Source organism: Macrotis lagotis, chromosome 2 (genome assembly GCF_037893015.1).
Source record: "Macrotis lagotis isolate mMagLag1 chromosome 2, bilby.v1.9.chrom.fasta, whole genome shotgun sequence".
Lineage (NCBI taxonomy): Eukaryota > Metazoa > Chordata > Mammalia > Peramelemorphia > Peramelidae > Macrotis > Macrotis lagotis.
This window is the reverse complement of record NC_133659.1, coordinates 147,770,092-147,787,313: the sequence shown is the minus strand read 5'-3', so window position 1 is coordinate 147,787,313 and position 17,222 is coordinate 147,770,092. Positions and strand designations below refer to the sequence as shown.

The following is a 17,222-nucleotide window of genomic DNA, read 5'->3' as shown; positions in this document are numbered from 1 at the left end:
AAAAATAGAGTATATATCCTAGACAAGGAGGATAAGTGCTGCAAAGGCATGGAGATGGAGGGTGGAGTGTTGAAAAGACCAGTTTGTACACACTATGTACTTTATAAAGGAAAATAATAAATGGTAATGTTAGTAAGCATTTTGTTAAGCTTCTGATATGTGCCAAAAAAGAAAAGAAAAGCCAAAAGACAGTCTCTTCTCTCAAAGAGCCCACAGTGTATTGGGAAATACAATGTAAACTGTGGACTAATAAGATCTGTGGGTGATGGCAAGATCAAAAATATTATTTTCATATGTGACTGAGGTGAGTAGAGGAGCAGAAAATGGAAAGTAAGTAGTTGTGGAACTGAGTCTTTTAGGGTGTGAAGGGAGAATTAACATGCATATTAAATCCTCATTTGATAAATGATCAAAGGATAGGACCAGGTACTTTTCAGATAAAATTAAAACTGTCTATAGTCATGGGAAAAAAATTCTCTAAATTACTGTTCATGAGAGAAGTGCAAATTAAGGGCAGCTAGGTGGTATAGTGGATAGAACACCAACCCTGGAGTCAGGAAGACCTGAGTTCAAATGAGACCTCAGACACTTAATAATTTCCTAGCTGTGTTATCTTGGGCAAAAACACTTAACCCCATTGCCTTAAATAAACAAAATTAAAAAATTAAAAGAGATCCACTTAAGTCTTTCCAGGTTTTTCTGAAATCCACTTGTTCATAATTTCTTACAGAATAATGCTATTCCATCACATTCATCTTCCCAACTTGTTTAACCATTCCCTAATTGTTGGGCATCCCCTCAATTTCAAATTCTTTGCCACCAGAAAAAGAGCTGCTGCTATAAATATTTTTATATATGTGTGTCCTTTCCCCTTTTTTTTAATAATCTCTTTGGGATACAGATCTAGTAGAAGTATTGCTGGATCAAAGGATATGCACAATTTTATAGCCCTTTGGGCATAGTTCCAAATTTTTCTCCAGAATGCTTGGATCAGTTACAACTGCTTTAGTGTCCCAGTTTTCTTACATCTCCTTTAACATTGTTCATTTTCCTTTTTATGTCATATTAACTAGTCTGAGAGTTGAGAGGTGGTGGTATTGCCTGTTCCTATCCTTTCACCATTTATCAATTGAGGGATGACTTATATCCTTATAAATTTGACTCTGTTCTTTATATATTTTAGATATGAGACTTTTTCTGTTAATCTGGGCAATTTATATTTTTATAAATATTCATCCATTTCACTTAGATTGCCAGGTTTGTTTTTTTTTTTGATTATGCAAAAGAGACTCTTCTTGCTTTTTTTTTTGTTACCCACCTTAAACTCTGAGAAACTCAGAGAGTCTTAACCTCCCTGCCTAATTTTTTTTTTTGGAAGAGGTCATTCTTGGCCTCTTTTCCTTATCTCTCTCTCTCTCTCTCTCTAATAATCTTCATCCATGTCTGACCAGTGGACCCCAACGACTCCAGAGGAGAAAGTGAGGCTGGTACCTTTGCACAGTACCTCTTCATTCAAATCCAACCGACTTGTACATCATAGCATCAAACTGCTGCTTCCATGGTCATCTTCGAAAATCATGGACAAAAAACAACAATCCTTATCTCTCTCTTAACTAACCTTACTGACTGAATGGATATTTTCTCAGGCAAAATATGATCTGGGAAAGACCTAGCTTTAAAAGGCCAAGGTTTTCCACCACATCCAAGGCCATCTGCAGGCACCATTAAATATATCTGGCTACTGAACCCAGATGCCCCCAGAGGAGAAAGTGAGACTGATGACTTTGCATAGCACCCTTTCACCTAAATCCAATTGACTTACATGTCATGACATCACCTCCTGCTGCCATAGTCTTCTTTGAGAACCGTTTTACCAGCATGTGATTGGGCAAAAATAATTCTTAATAATCGCTTTAATTTCATCTTCATTGGTGGTTCTTGTACCCTTTTCATTTTTAAAAGCAAATTTATCAAGAGTTTAATCTATTTTTCTTCCATAAAATCAGCTCTTAATTTTATTGATTAGTCCAGTTTTTTTTGCTTTCAATTTTATTATTTTTTTTATGATTTTCAGCATTTCTCTTTGGGTGTTTAATTTAGGATTTTTGATACATTCTTTTTTTAGCATTTTTAATTGCATGTCCAATTTATTGTTCACTTTCTTTTTTTTAATTGACGTGTAGATATATAAATTTCCCCTTAAGAACTATTTTCATTACATCTCACAAATTGTTGTATGTTTATCCCTTTGCTGTTATTTTCTTTGGTTTTTTTTTTTTTTGGCAAGGTAAACGGGGTTAAGTGGCTTGCCCAAAGCCATACAGTTAGGTAATTATTAAATGTCTGAGAACGGATTTGAACCTAGGTACTCCTGACTCCAAGGCCTTTATCCTATGCCACCTAGCCACCCCCTGATTTATCTAGTTTTGAGAAAAATAAATTGAGATTCCTTATTAGTAGTTTTACTATTTCTTTTTGTAATTCATTTAACATTTCCTTTAGTAATTTGTAAGCCATGCTATTTGATATATATTCATTTAATTTAGTAAAATATAGTTTCCCTGCTTTTCTATTTTAATTCTATTTTTGCTTTTACTTGTCTGAGATTATGATTACTACTGTTTTTTTCTTTCAATTGAAGTATGTTAGATTTTGCTTCAGCCCTTTATTTTAACTTTCTGTTGCAAATAGGTTTCTTGTAAGCATCATATTGTTGGATTCTAGTTTTTAATCCATTCTGCTATCCACCTCTTTTTTGTAAGTTCATCTAATTCACATTCACAATTATGATAACCAACTGTATTTCTCTTCATCTAGTTTTCTTGTTTATCCTTTACTCTTTATCCTATTTTACCCTTCCCCCATAAAAGTCTGTTTTGCTTCTAATCATTTCCTCCCTCAATCAGCCTTCCCTCCCCTTTCTCTTAGCCCTTTCCCCTCCTACTTCCCTACCTACTTCATGGGAAAGACAGCTTCAAAGATAGCTTCTCATTCCTCCCTCCTCCCTCCATGGGAAATATATCTCTCATGTGTGATCCTGATATTTCACAAATTTGTGGGGACAGTGTTGGAAAGGTTGCAATTCAAGTGTTGCCTCCTTTTCCATACATATGTTTTGCAATCTTTCTGCATAATTGGTTAAGGGGTAGAGGAAACAAGAAAGGAAATGGACAGAATGTGACTTATCCCTTAGTTGGTAGAAAATTTATTTGACATTTTTTTCATAGGGGAAGGGATTACCCTCCAGGCCTGGGTTGAACTCCTGAGAAACATACCCAGAGCCCATGGTCTCTCTGTCACATGAATAACCATTATCTCACTAGAATTTGAATTATTGTCTTCATGAAAATACAGAACAAAGGTACCATTAAATTTGTTTATGTCCTTAACTCTCTTAAGCCAATATCTAGACTACATAGGTATAGTAAACAGCTTAACTTTAATTTGGGACTTCTGTTGAATACTGATGCACTTGAAATGGATTGGTATAGTGAATCCTTAATAACTTTTCATTGGATTAAATGCAGGTGAAGAGACTTACCTAAGGGCACATTGAAAGACAGTTTCAAAACTCAGTCAAAATTTATATTTCCTTACTCCTATTATTGAATTTTGCTATCATGACTTATTGATCTAGCTACTATGAACCTACAAAACATCAAGCTATAGTTATTTAATTTCTCAAAAGATTTTTCTTTTTCTCATTGTTCTTATCTAGGCATCCTACAGGAGGATCCTTTATCCGTCCAAACCGAGTAAATTTTGGAGTGGACTTTCTCACTGCAATTAAGAATCGCTATGGATTAGAAAATACTAAACAGGAAGATGGAATTGAGATGATTGTTATTGGAAATAAACCTGTGGAAACTATTGGGTTTGATTCTGTTAAAAAATTCCAAAGGTAGGAAGAATCAATATTGATGTAACAGATTTTTATGGTGTACTTTGATTTTAAATACATGTACCTGGGGACCTAAATGTGTTGACTGATTGCCAGCTGACACAGACACTTTAAAAATCTTGCTATTTGGTCCTTAATTTAGTCTGCCATGTCATGGATAACGCTGAGAGATTAAGTTAATAAAATACCTTTATTTACACTGTTGATAAGGAATCTGAGGCCTGAAATTTGAAACCTCACTAGAGGGCTAGTGTTGTGATGGTTATATTTGTACCATATTTGTTGTTTGCTTTCTTATTTCCAGAAGTTTCTGCCTGCTTGCTTTGGGCTGGTCATTTCATGCTTCTGTTTATCATGTTTTTCCCTTTCAGTATACATATTCTCATTTTATTTTTAGAGAAGCCAACTGTGGCAGTGGAGCAGGTAGTTCCTTGAATACCATCCTAAACTTCAGGATTAAAGAAGCTTAAAATATACTGTGGTTTTATGCAAAGACAGTAAGATTCATTTATGAAATGGAAATTTCATAAGGGATTGCCTTAGGGAATAAGACTAGTCAGTGGGATACTGAGATCTATATGATAATGTTCAAGATTGCATTGCAAGTTTTGATTCATCAGCTCTAGCATTTAGTAGCTCATCCTAAAGTATGGAGAGTTCCTGAGAATGACATCTTAGAAGTGACCCTAGTTGTTATTACTGAGATTAAATTTTGCTTCAATTCAGCAAGCATTTATTAAACACCTATTATGTGCAAGACACCATTTAGATGCTGGGGTTATAATTGTGCAGAAACAAACATGAAAAGCAACAATTGCCTTTTGTAAACAGAAAAAAAATACAAGATAATGTGAGGAGAAAGAGAGTTCTGATAATGAAGGAGATCAGAAAAGACTTCATATAGAAGGTAGTACATGGCCTGATCCTTGAAGGAACTTAGGGATTTCAAGAGTTATTGAGTTATAGGAATGGAGGACTAACAGTAAAATAATGCTATCTCGAATTGAAATGCAGCAAGTAGGCCTGAAATGCAACCATATGGATGCGGGTACTTATTAATTGCAGGCATTTTTTTATCAGCAATGTTGAATATGACTATTGCATAATTATGTTCTTTATTCTTTGCTATCTAATTATTAACTATGAAGATAATGGTTTTAGTGCTATGCATATTCTAAAGTGGAAATAGCAATAACTGAGTGAACCATTGCAAGATCACAAAGTTTCTTCTTTGGTTCATATATGAAGACTATACATTTCTCAAAAATCATTTTAAAAGACTTAAAGAACCAAATTCCTTTTTTTTTTTTTGCAAGGCAATGGGGTTAAGTGGCTTGCCCAAAGCCACACAGCTAGGTAATTATTAAGTATCTGAGGCCAGATTTGAACTCAGGTACTCCTGACTCCAGGGCTGGTGCCCTATCTACTGTGCCACCTAGCCACCCCAAGAACTGAATTCTTGATGAGATTATAGTTTCTTGCCTTTTAATCAAATAAGTGAAATATTAAATTTATTATATCTAAAAGGGGGCATGTTTATATTAATAATTTACTGTCCCTTCACTGAGTATCATGAATTCTGATAGTAGCAAAAAATTGGTTGTATATATAAAAAGGGAATGCCTATTTTGCTTCTTCACCCAGATCATAAACTGTAATAATACTTGCAAGTGTTTCTATGCATATAAAACTATAATGGTTTATATAATAACCCCGTTTTTGTGAATCATTTTAATTGTTACTTGGGGAAATATCATGTTAGAATTTTTATTGCTTAAAGTAGCTGATTCTATAGATAATTTGAAAAGTATGAATTGTGTATCTGATCTCCTGAATAGGGATATGTACTGTACCTGTGATTGCATTGGTATAAATTCCTGTATGAGGCAACTCCAGCCATTGTATGTGATCACTGTCTGTAGCCAAGAGTTGATTATTAGTATTAGAGAACTGCTTAGAACAGTGGTATCAACCTCATATAGAGATGGGGGCCACTGATGCACAGAGAAGCATGCTTTTGGGCTCATATTTACTTAGGAAAATACTCAATTATAGTTCTTTATGAATATAGAGCAACACATTGAAATCATTAAAAAACTACATTTTATTCTTTTCTGACCCTTCTTGTGGGTTGCGCTTTTCTCACTGAACACTATGAAGTGCCTGCAGCCAACAGGTGTTAGAGGCACCCCTGTAAACTCAGGTCTTCTTTTCAAAACTCTCCATTACATTTTAGTGATATCTATCATAAACAACTGATGATCTTTTATTTTCAGTCAATAGTTCCTTGTGGATTAAATTTTTATTGGCAATATTTGATGTTAAGTTTTTCCCACTTGACAGTATCTCTTCACACGTTAAATATGAACTCTAAAGATTCTCTTCCTTTGAGAATTTCTAACCCCAATGCTTAGCATTAGTCATTTGCACATCATGGATGTTTACTAAGGGCCTTGATTCATTTATTCCTTCTTGGCTTGAAGACTAACTCTTTATCCATCATGTCAGTGTATCATAAGTTTGTGACATTATTTTGATTAGGTTAAAAGTAATTTAGAAATCATGATTTTTTTAGATTAATTTTTATTAAAGATATTATTTGAGTTTTACAATTCCCCCTATCTTACTTCCCCCCCCCCCCCCCCACAGAAAGCAATCTGTCAGTCTTTACTTTGTTTCTATGTTGTACCTTGATCCAAATTGGGTGTGATGAGAGAGAAATCATATCCTTAAAGAAAAGACAAGAAGTCTAAGAGGTAACAAGATCAGACAATAAGATATATGTTTTTTTCTAAATTAAAGGGAATAGTCCTTGAACTCTGTTCAAACTCCACAGCTCCTTATCTGGATACAGATGGCACTCTCCTTTGCAGACAGCCCAAGATTGTTCCCGATTGCTGCACTGATGGAATGAGTGAGTCCTTCAAGGTTGAACATCACTCCCATGTTGCTGTTAGAGTATACAGTGTTGTTCTGGTTCTGCTCATCTCACTCAGCATCAGTTCATGCAAATCCCTCCAGGCTTCCCTGAAATCCCTTCCCTCCTGGTTTCTAATAGAACAATAGTGTTCCATGACATACATACACCACAGTTTGCTAAGCTATTCCCCATTTGAAGGACATTTACTTGATTTCCAATTCTTTGCCACCACAAACAGGGCTGCTATAAATATTTTTGTACAAGTAATGTTTTTACCCATTTTCATCATCTCTTCAGGATATAGACCCAGTAGTAGTATTGCTGGGTCAAAGGGTATGCATATTTTTGTTGCCCTTTGGGCGTAGTTCCAAATAGCTCTCCAGAAGGGTTGAATGAGTTCATAGCTCCACCAACAGTGTAATAGTGTCTCAGATTTCCCACAACCCTTCCAACAATGATCATTATCCTTTCTGGTCATATTGGCCAATCTGAGAGGTATGAGGTTGTACCTCAGAAAAAGCTTTAATTTACATTTCTCTACTAATAAATGATTTAGAGCATTTTTTCATATGGCTATGGATTACTTTGATCTCCTCATCTGTAAATTGCCTTTGCATATCCTTTGACCATTTGTCAATTGGGGAATGGCTTTTTGTTTTAAAAATATGACTCAGTTCTCTGTATATTTTAGAAATGAGTCCTTTGTCAGAATCATTAGTTGTAAAGATTGTTTCCCAATTTACTACATTTCTTTTGATCTTGGTTACCGTGGTTTTATCTGTGCAAAAGCTTTTTAATTTAATGTAATTAAAATCATCTAATTGGTTTTTGGTGATGTTCTCCAACTCTTCCTTAGTCATAAACTGCTCCCCTTTCCATAGATCTGACAGGTAAACTAGTCCTTGATCTTCTAATTTGCTTATAGTATTGTTTTTTATGTCTAAGTCCTGTAACCATTTGGATCTTATCTTGGTAAAGGGTGTGAGGTGTTGGTCTAATCTAAGTTTCTTTCATACTAACTTCCAGTTATCCCAGCAGTTTTTTTGTTTTGTTTTGTTTTTTTTTAGTGTTTTGCAAGGCAAATGGGGTTAAGTGGCTTGCCCAAGGCCACACAGCTAGGTAAATTATTAAGTGTCTGAGACTGGATTTGAACCCAGGTACTCCTGACTCCAAGGCCTGTGCTTTATCCACTATGCCACCTAGCCGCCCTTACCCCAGCAGTTTTTATCAAAGGAGTTTTTATCCCAATGGCTGGACTGTTTGAGTTTATCAAACAGCAAATTACTATAATCATCTCCTGCTTTTACACCTAGTCTATTCCACTGGTCCACCACTCTGTTTCTTAGCCAATACCAAACAGTTTTGATGACTGATGCTTTATAATATAATTTTAGATCAGGTAGGGCTAAGCTACTTTCTTTTGCACTTTCTTTCATTAAGCTCCTGGCAATTCTTGACTTTTTATTTCTCCATATGAATGTACTTACAATTTTTTCTAACTCATTAAAGTAATTTTTTGGAATTTTGATTGGTAGGGCACTAAACAGATAGCTTAGTTTTAGTAGATTTGTCATTTTTATTATATTAGCTCTACCTATCCATGAGCAGTTGATATTTTCCCAGTTATTTAAATCTGAATTATTTTGTGTGAGAAATGTTTTATAATTGTTTTCAAAAAGATTCTGAGTCTGTCTTGGCAAATAGACTCCCAAGTATTTTATATTGTCTGAGGTTACTTTGAATGGGATTTCTTTTTCTAGCTCTTCCTGCTGTATCTTGCTAGACATATATAGAAAAGTTGAGGATTTATGAGGGTTTATTTTATAACCTGCAACTTTACTAAAATTGCTAATTGTTTCCAGTAGTTTTTTGGATGATTTCTTGGGAGTGAGAGTGTTGTCTCTTTCTTCCCAATTCTAATTCCTTCAATTTCTTTTTCTTCTCTAATTGCTGATGCTAACATTTCTAATACAATATTGAATAGTAGTGGTGATAATGGGCACCCTTGTTTCATCCCTGATCTTATTGGGAATGCCTCTAGCCTCTCCCCATTGAATATAATGCTTGTTGATGCTTTCAGATAGGTACTGCTAATTATTTTAAGGAACAGTCCATTTAAACTACACTCTCTAGTGTTTTTAATAGGAATGGATGCTGTATTTTGTCAAAAGCTTTTTCAGCATCTATTGATATGATTTCTGATGGATTTGTTGTTGATATAATTGAGTGTACTAACAGTTTTCCTAATATTGAACCAACCCTGCATTCCTGGAATAAATCCTACTTGATCATAATGTATTATCCTAGTGATAACTTGTTGTAATCGTTTTGCTAAGATTTTATTTAAGATTTTTGCATCTATATTCATCAGGGAAATATGTCTGTAATTTTCTTTCTCTGTTGTAACTCTTCCTGGTTTAGGTAACAGCACCATATTGGTTTCATAGAAAGAGTTAGGCAGAGTTCCATCTTTCCCTATTTTTCCAAAGAGTTCATATAGAATTGCAACTAATTGTTCCCTAAATATTTGATAGAATTCACTTGTGAATCCATCTGGCCCTGGAGATTTTTTCTTAGCGAGTTTAGTGATGGCTTGTTGAATTTCTTTTTCTGAGATAGGGTTGTTTAGGTATTTAATCTCTTCTTCACTTAACCTGGGCAACTTAAATTTTGTAAATATTCATCCATTTCACTTAGATGATCAAATTCATTGGCATAGAGTTGGGCAAAATAATTTCAAATTATTACTTTAATTTCTTCCTCATTGGTGGTGAGTTCACCTTTTTCATTTATGATACTAGCAATTTGGTTTTCTTCTTTTTTTTTAATCAAATTGACCAGAGGTTTATCAATTTTATTGGTTTTTTCATAATACCAACTTTTGGTTTTATTTATTAATTCAATAGTTTTTTGCTTTTGATTTTATTAATTTCTCCTTTAATTTTTAGAATTTCTAATTTGGTATTTAATTGGGGATTTTTGATTTGTTCTTTCTCTAATTTTTTTAGTTGCATGTTTAGTTCATTGATTTCCTCTTTTTCCAATTTATTCATGTAAGCATTTAGAGCTATAATATATCCCCTGAGAGTCGCTTTGAATGAATCCCATAGGTTTTGGTATTTTGTTTCATTATTATCATTATCTAGGATAAAATGGTTAATTCTTTCTACAATTTGTTTTTTGGTCCACTCATTTTTTTAAAATGAGGCTATTCAGTTTCCAATTTGCTCTGGGTCTATATCTCCTTGGCCCTATATTGCATATGACTTTTATTGCATTGTGATCTGAGAAAGATGTATTCACTATTTATGCCTTTCTGCAGTTGATCATTAGGTTTTTATGTCCTAGTACATGGTCAATTTTTGTATAAGTTCCATGTACTGCAGAGAAAAAGGTATATTTCTTTCTTTCCCCTTTCAGAGTAATCATGATATTTTAAAGTATTTTTTATAATAATAAATGGTAACATTTTTGTTTGATGACTAAGGAAAAGGATTTTACAAAGAGAAAATTAAAGATAATATTTTAACTTTTGGATGGTATTTATATTGAGAGCACAGAGTAAAACACTAATTTTCTTGGATTGAGATGCTGTCTTAACTTATTTTTGCTGCCTAGGAATGTATCCCATTCCTGAGGTGGAGACCCTATTCTCTTTCTTCTGTAATTCCATCTCCCTCCATTTTTTTCCCCCAGTCTGATAGGGCATACTTGTGAAGTGACTGCATGCAGGTGAATTTGAGGGATTATTTTGCATTAAAGATTTTGCATTTGGATGTAGGGTTCTGTGATACATACTGTCCTTGTGTTAACTTTACGTTTATAATTCTTGTAATTTTCATTCAGTCAGCTGAGCAGGTTGAAAGAAGTCTCTGTTTGGAACTCTGCAGTGAGTTGTGCTGGCAGCGAAGGGGAAATTGCACAAATATGTCCTAGTATCCTTTTTTCAGTAATGATCTATCACTGGAATCTAAGGTGATATCTGCTCCCCCCAAAAAAAAATCTTTTCAAAACATATTTTACATTATTTTATTGTTCTCCCTAATGTATTATTTTTATGCTGGTTTAACTAAAGATGCTTCTGGGTGCTCAGGAAGAAGAGTGCTTATACTTTCTCTGATATGCTGTTGTCTTACTCAAACCTGGGAAGTCTGGAGTTTGCAAAGCCATTTAGTACTTCTGGTTAAAGGTAAGTATAGTTGGATTGAAGGCATAGGCCATGATTGGCTATTGTGGTAGAATGTCAGATATGACCCTTCTTCAGACCACAGCTCTTAGGTGCTCTTCCTCTAGCTCTTGCATTTGTATATTCTTTTCCAGATATGACCCAAGGGTGAGAAATTCTAAGTCCCCCCTTTCCTTTTCTTCCTTTCTTTCTAGGATATTCCTTTCCTTATCCCTTTCTCTATAAAAACAAAACAAAAATTGAACAAAATCACAGAATTTGCTTTTTTTTCCCCCCTTTCCTTTTGACTCTTTAAGGATTCTTTAAGGACAATGCACACTCAACTTCTCCAGTTAGGATTAAAGCACTTGATCATTGTTTTACCCTTTCAGAATTGTTTAAATGTATGTATGTATGCATATGTGTGTATACATGTATAGACATATATGTATGTGTGTGGTTTCCCTTATCTGCTGTGTTTGTGCAAAGAAGTCTAACTAGTTCTAGTTTTCTCAGCAAAAATGCTTAGAAGCCATCTATTAATTATGTTTATTTTATATCTTATATGTTGAATTTTACATTGAGTTCTGTTCTGTTTTTCACAAATACCTGAAAATTTTTCAGTTTGTTAAATATTCTTTTTTTCCCCATTCATTTGCTAGGTAAATCATTCTATAATTGATTTTATAATTGATCGTGTGGATTCATCTTTTTTTTCTGTTCTACTATGTTATGAAAATGCTTGTTTTATTTCTCAAGTTAAGAATAAAATATAGAAACCTCTGCTTTGCAGGTTGTTATTCTTATTAGTATTTCTTTTGCCATCTTTGACTTTGATGCATATAATATTTTTCCCTTTGATCTAGAAGTTCTGAACTTTGTTTCACTTATAAATATTTTCAATATAGAATTTCATTCAAGTGGTAACTTGTATATTCTTTGTTTTCATTTTGTCTCCTGGTTTTAATAGTTTTAGACAGTTTTCTTTTGTAATGTTAAAATACAGTATCCAGGTGTTTTCCTGGCTGATGATTTTTAGATAGTCCAGTTATTCTTTTTTTTTATTTTTCCAGTTACATGGAAAAATAGTTTTCAGCATTCATCTTTTCACATGGTTGTACAAGTACAATTGTGTTTATTAACATTTTCATATTATTCATGTTGTGAAAGAAGAATTAGAACTAAGGGGGAAAAACGATGAGAAAGAAAGAAAAACAAAAAAGAAATTTTAAAAAGAAAACATAGTGTACTTTGTTCTGCATTTAAACTCCACAATTTTTTCTCTGGATATGGGTGGCATTTTCCATGACAGGTATTTTAGGATTATCCTTGATCATAACTTAGAGGAACTGTGTCCATCATATTTAATCATCTAACAACATTTCTCTTAATGTGTACAATGTTCTCCTACTTCTCACTTCTCTCTGTATCATTTCATCCACTCGTGATTTCTTTCTTTCTTTCTTTCTTTCTTTCTTTCTTTCTTTCTTTTCTTTTCTTTTCTTTTTTTAATTTCTGCAAGGCAATGTACAGTGTTAAGTGACTTGCCTAAGGTCACACAGCTAAGCAAGTATTAAGTGTCTAAGGCTGTATTTGAACTCAGTTCCTCCTGACCCCATGGCTGGTGCTCATCCCACCGATCAGAATTCTTAAGTCTTTCAAAGTTATTTGTCTTTATAATCCTGTTATTGTTGCATAAATTGTTCTACTGGTACTCTACTCTTTACCAGTTTATATATATATATCTTCTTAGGTTTCTCTGAAACCATCTCTTTCATAATTTTTACAGCATATTGGTTTTCTGTTATATTCATATACTGTACTTTGTTTGGTCAATCCAAGTTTATGGGTATTCCATTAGTTTTCAGTTCTTTGCCTACTGTTTTTTTTTTTGTACACATGGGTCTTTTTACTTTTTCTTTGTTCTTTTTGTGGTATTGACCTAATGTTGTTTATTGCTGGAATAAGGTACATATACAATTTAGTAGCTTTGTTTCAATTTTCTTTGACCTTTTGACTTTTGGAGATCTTGTGGCTAATCAATTTTTCAAATATAGTTCTTGTTATTACTGTAAAATGATTTTTTTCTTGTAAAAGTTTATCTTAAAAGTTTTTAACACTAATGTGTCTCCATTTGAGGGGAGTTTTTTCCATTTGCTTATGTCTTTATCCTTTCTATTAGGTAGTTTCTCCTCTATTGTTTCTTTGAAAGTTTTCTTTCTGTATTTGCTAGCTTTATTATTATACTACTCCTTCTATATTGGATTCAGGTGGAGAGCTCCAAGAATTCTGAACTCTCAGCCCTAATTCTGGAATAGAGAAGCCAGCAGGTATGATTTATAATAATTTCTTGATTCTAACTCCTCCTGCAGATTAAGTCTGAGATACTGAAGCATAGTTTGTGGTCTTGTGATAGGATGAATGAGCTTGGGGTCCCAGTTTCTGTATCTTGTTCCCTCTTACTGTCCTGGGTAGGGTAACCATACTGATATCTTGATCTTTGGATTTTTTCACTCTAATACGATTCCTGGATTGGAATTTTTTGCTCTCTAAAAGTCCAGGGAGTTTAAGTGATTTGACCAAAGAGCCAGACATGTTAGACAGCTGTCTCTGACAGTGTTGTAATTCAAATAAATTAACAACCAGTTCTCTGCCATGTATAAAAGAATATACCTAAAGGTAGTTTTATATTTCATGCATTTAATACTTGAATAAGAACAATGAAAGAGATTCAAAAACCTAGATTATGTTATATTATTCACAGTAAGCAAACCGTATCCTTATGGAGCAAAAGCAATATCGTGACCATAACAACCAATGTTAGAACACATGTAGAACCAAAACTCATTCTAGCTATTCTTTTTTTTCTACTTACATGACTTTTGAAATGGGCAATAAGATAACCCTTAAAAATCTATATTTCTATTGATTCATTGTGTCCCAGCTACCTATTGGTTTCACCATTTAGGGATCACCAAAGCACTCATAATTTCTCCCCAGAATTTTGGTCATAACACAAAACAGAAACAATTGACAACTTGTCACCTCCTAGTTGTTTGACATTTTTTCTCTTCATTTTATATATTTGTTTAGTGAAGTGTCAAAAAAAGAGGGAATTAAAATGTATTTCATTGAAAGTATAATGAGTTTTAAGAAATGAACTCATTAAGAAATGAATAAATTTATTCATTTAAGAAATGAATAAATAAATATTACCAGCATAGTTCTGTCTATTTTTTCACCTATGGATGGAATTAATATTACTATGGGCACTTAGAAAACAGTGTTGCACAAATGAATATTAAAAAAGAGAAAGGACAGTCTCAGACACATAATGATTGCCTAGCTGTGTGACCTTGGACAAGTCACTTAACCCCATTGCCTTCTAAAAAAACAGAGAGAGAGAGAGAAGACTTCAAGCCAAGATGGCAGAGAGAAGCCAAGCACTGTTTTAAGCTCTCCTGGCTTTCTCTCAAACTGACATGAATCAAGCCTCTTAACAGATTTTTGGATCCTCAGAACCCAGAGAAGAACTGGGGGGGCGGGTAACATCTCATAGCAAGGTCTATCATAGGAGCATGGGCATGCCAGGGACAGAAAGCAGAGATCCATTCCAGGGTTGACAGGGTGAGGTCAAGGGACTAAACTGAGAACAGGAACAAAAGCATTTTCTGTGTGCATGGCAGTTGGACAGGAGAACTCCAGCATGACAACGCAGACATCTATCTGGTCAGCTTGGCTGGTCTGGAAGACCTGGGTGGTGAGCCCCCATGTTTTCAGTGGAGTCCCATGTTTTCAACTGAACCCATCTCCTCTTTGTTCCTATGGGAGGGCCTGACTTTCTCCAGAACAAACACAGAAACAAGCCAAGTATTGACAAGTTGCCCCAAGACCTTGGTGTGGGTGGCAGACCTCTTCCAGCATCAATTTCTGATTAAGCTGATTAACTTCCTAGCCTGAGGGCCCAGCCCACATTGTAGAGGATAGCAGAGATCCTGCCTCAGATTTAGGGATTGGGCCACACCAACAACACAGACAATCCAGAGAAAGCTTCTGGCATCCCTTCTTGGCCAGACTAGTGAGTAACCTCCTGGAGTTCCTAACTTGTGAGCAAGACCTCTAAGGATTCAATCCCATCCCTTTTCTTTCCCCCTTCCCATTACCCCTTCTTTCTTCCCTTCCCTCTCTCAGTTCCTCCTTTCCTACCTCCACCCTCTCTCCTTCTTAATACTTGGAAAGTAAGTTTCCAAACATAAATAAATATGTGTTAGGAAAAGGACCCAAAATGGAGAAAGACCAGCACAAAGCATGATCCATTGAATATTACCTTGAAAATAAGGATACCAGCTCAGAGAAGGCTGGAGCATCAGAGGAGAATATGAATTGGTCTCCAGCCCAGAAAGACTTCTTAGAAGAGATCAGAAAGGAGTTTAAAAATCAAATGGAAAAAAATGGAAAAAGAAATGCAAGAGAAAATGAACACTATGCAAGAATAAATTAACATCTTACAACTAAAAACAAATACTTTGAAAACAAAATTAGGCAAATGGAAAAAAGATAAAAACTCCTTCAAAAGTAGAATTGACCAAATGGAAAAGGAGATGCAATAGGTAAATGAAGAAAACTCTTCTCTTAAAAAAAAGATTAAAATCTTTGGAAACTAATGATTTCATGAGACACCAAGAATCTGTTAAACAAAATCCAAAAAATTAAAAAATAGAAGAAAATATAAAATACCACGTGGGCAAAACAACTAACCTGGAAAATAGATCCAGGAGAGACAAGAATCAGGACTACTTGAAAACCTTGGTAAAAAAATAACCTGGATTCCATACTTCAGGATATAGTGAAGGAGAATTGCCCTGATAGCCTGGAACCAGAGGGCAAAATAGTCTTTGAAAGAATGCATCAATTCCCTCCTAAGGGGGATTTCAAAATGAAAACACCAAGGTATATTATGGCCAAACTCCAGAACTGTCAGCTCAAGGTGAAAATCCTGCGAGCAGCTACAAAGAAACAATTCAGGTAACAAAGAGTCACAGTCAGGATTACACAGGACCTGGCTACAGCAACATTAAGGAATCCAAGGGCTGGAATATGTTATCCCAAAAAGCAAGGAAGCTTAGACTACAGCCAGGAATTCACTATCCAGCAAAACTGAACCTTCCCTTCAGGGAAAAGGGACGTTCAGCAAAGCAGGAGACTTTTGAATTTTCCTAATAAAAAGACCAGAGCTAAACAGAAAATTTGGTCTTCAAACAGGAATCTCAAGAGATACATGAAAGGGTAAACAAGGGGAAAAAACTTATCCAATAAGATGAAACTGGTTATATCCCCACCTGGGAGGAAGATTCTCATAAATCTATTTTTTTTTTTTAAATTATTGGGGCGGCTAGGTGGTGTAGTGGATAAAGCACCAGCCCTGGAGTCAGGAGTACCTGAATTCAAATCCAGCTTCAGACACTTAATAATTACCTAGCTATGTGGACTTTGGCAAGCCACTTAACCCCATTTGCCTTGCAAAACCCTAAAAAAAAATTATTAATTTATAGCCGTGAGGTTAAGTGACTTGCTCAAGGTCACACAGCTAGGCAGTTTTTAAGTGTCTGTGGCTGGATTTAAACTCAGGTCCTACTGACTCCAGGACTGGTGCTCTATTCAGTGCACTACCTGTCTGACCATGATTCTCATTAGTCTTGAGAATTCTGTTAAAGGATATATACTTAAACAGAAGTAATGGACACTCATGACATGTCCATGACTCTGATGGAATGATTTAAAAATAATATCTCATTAAAAAGGGGAACAGTAAAGAGATGGGAAGAAGGGGGATAAATTACATCACACAAAGAGATGAGAAGGACCATTGCAATAGAGGGGAAGAAAGGAGAAGGTAAGAATCACCAGAATTTTACTCTTATCGGATTTAGGTCAAAGAGGGATTAACACACACACACACATTTGTGTTTGGAAACTTACCTTTCAAGTATTTATAGGGGGAACAGGGTGGAGGGAGGAAAGGAGGAACTGACAGGAAGAAGGGGTAATGGAAGAGGGAAAGAAAAGGCATGGGGTTGAATAGAAGGGGATAAACACACTGAAGGAAGTGGTATTCAGAATCAAAATACTGGGAAATAGGAATAAAGGTGAAAAGGGGGGGAATACAAATGGAGGAAATAGCATGGAAAAAATAAAGTGTTATTATAACTTTGAATGTAAATGGGATATTAAATGGA

General features: G+C 34.9%; 1 protein-coding gene across 2 annotated transcripts in view; it reads left to right on the top strand.

Annotated features, from left to right (window-relative positions):
• Nucleotides 1-17,222, top strand: part of TBCE (tubulin folding cofactor E) — a 98,838-nt gene that overhangs the window by 33,033 nt on the left and 48,583 nt on the right. For both annotated transcript variants that reach the window (XM_074222977.1, XM_074222976.1), the window contains exons 4-5: nt 3,719-3,901; nt 10,668-10,756. In XM_074222977.1, the coding sequence (XP_074079078.1) occupies nt 3,719-3,901; nt 10,668-10,756 (272 nt within the window). The remainder of the gene's footprint in view (nt 1-3,718; nt 3,902-10,667; nt 10,757-17,222) is intronic.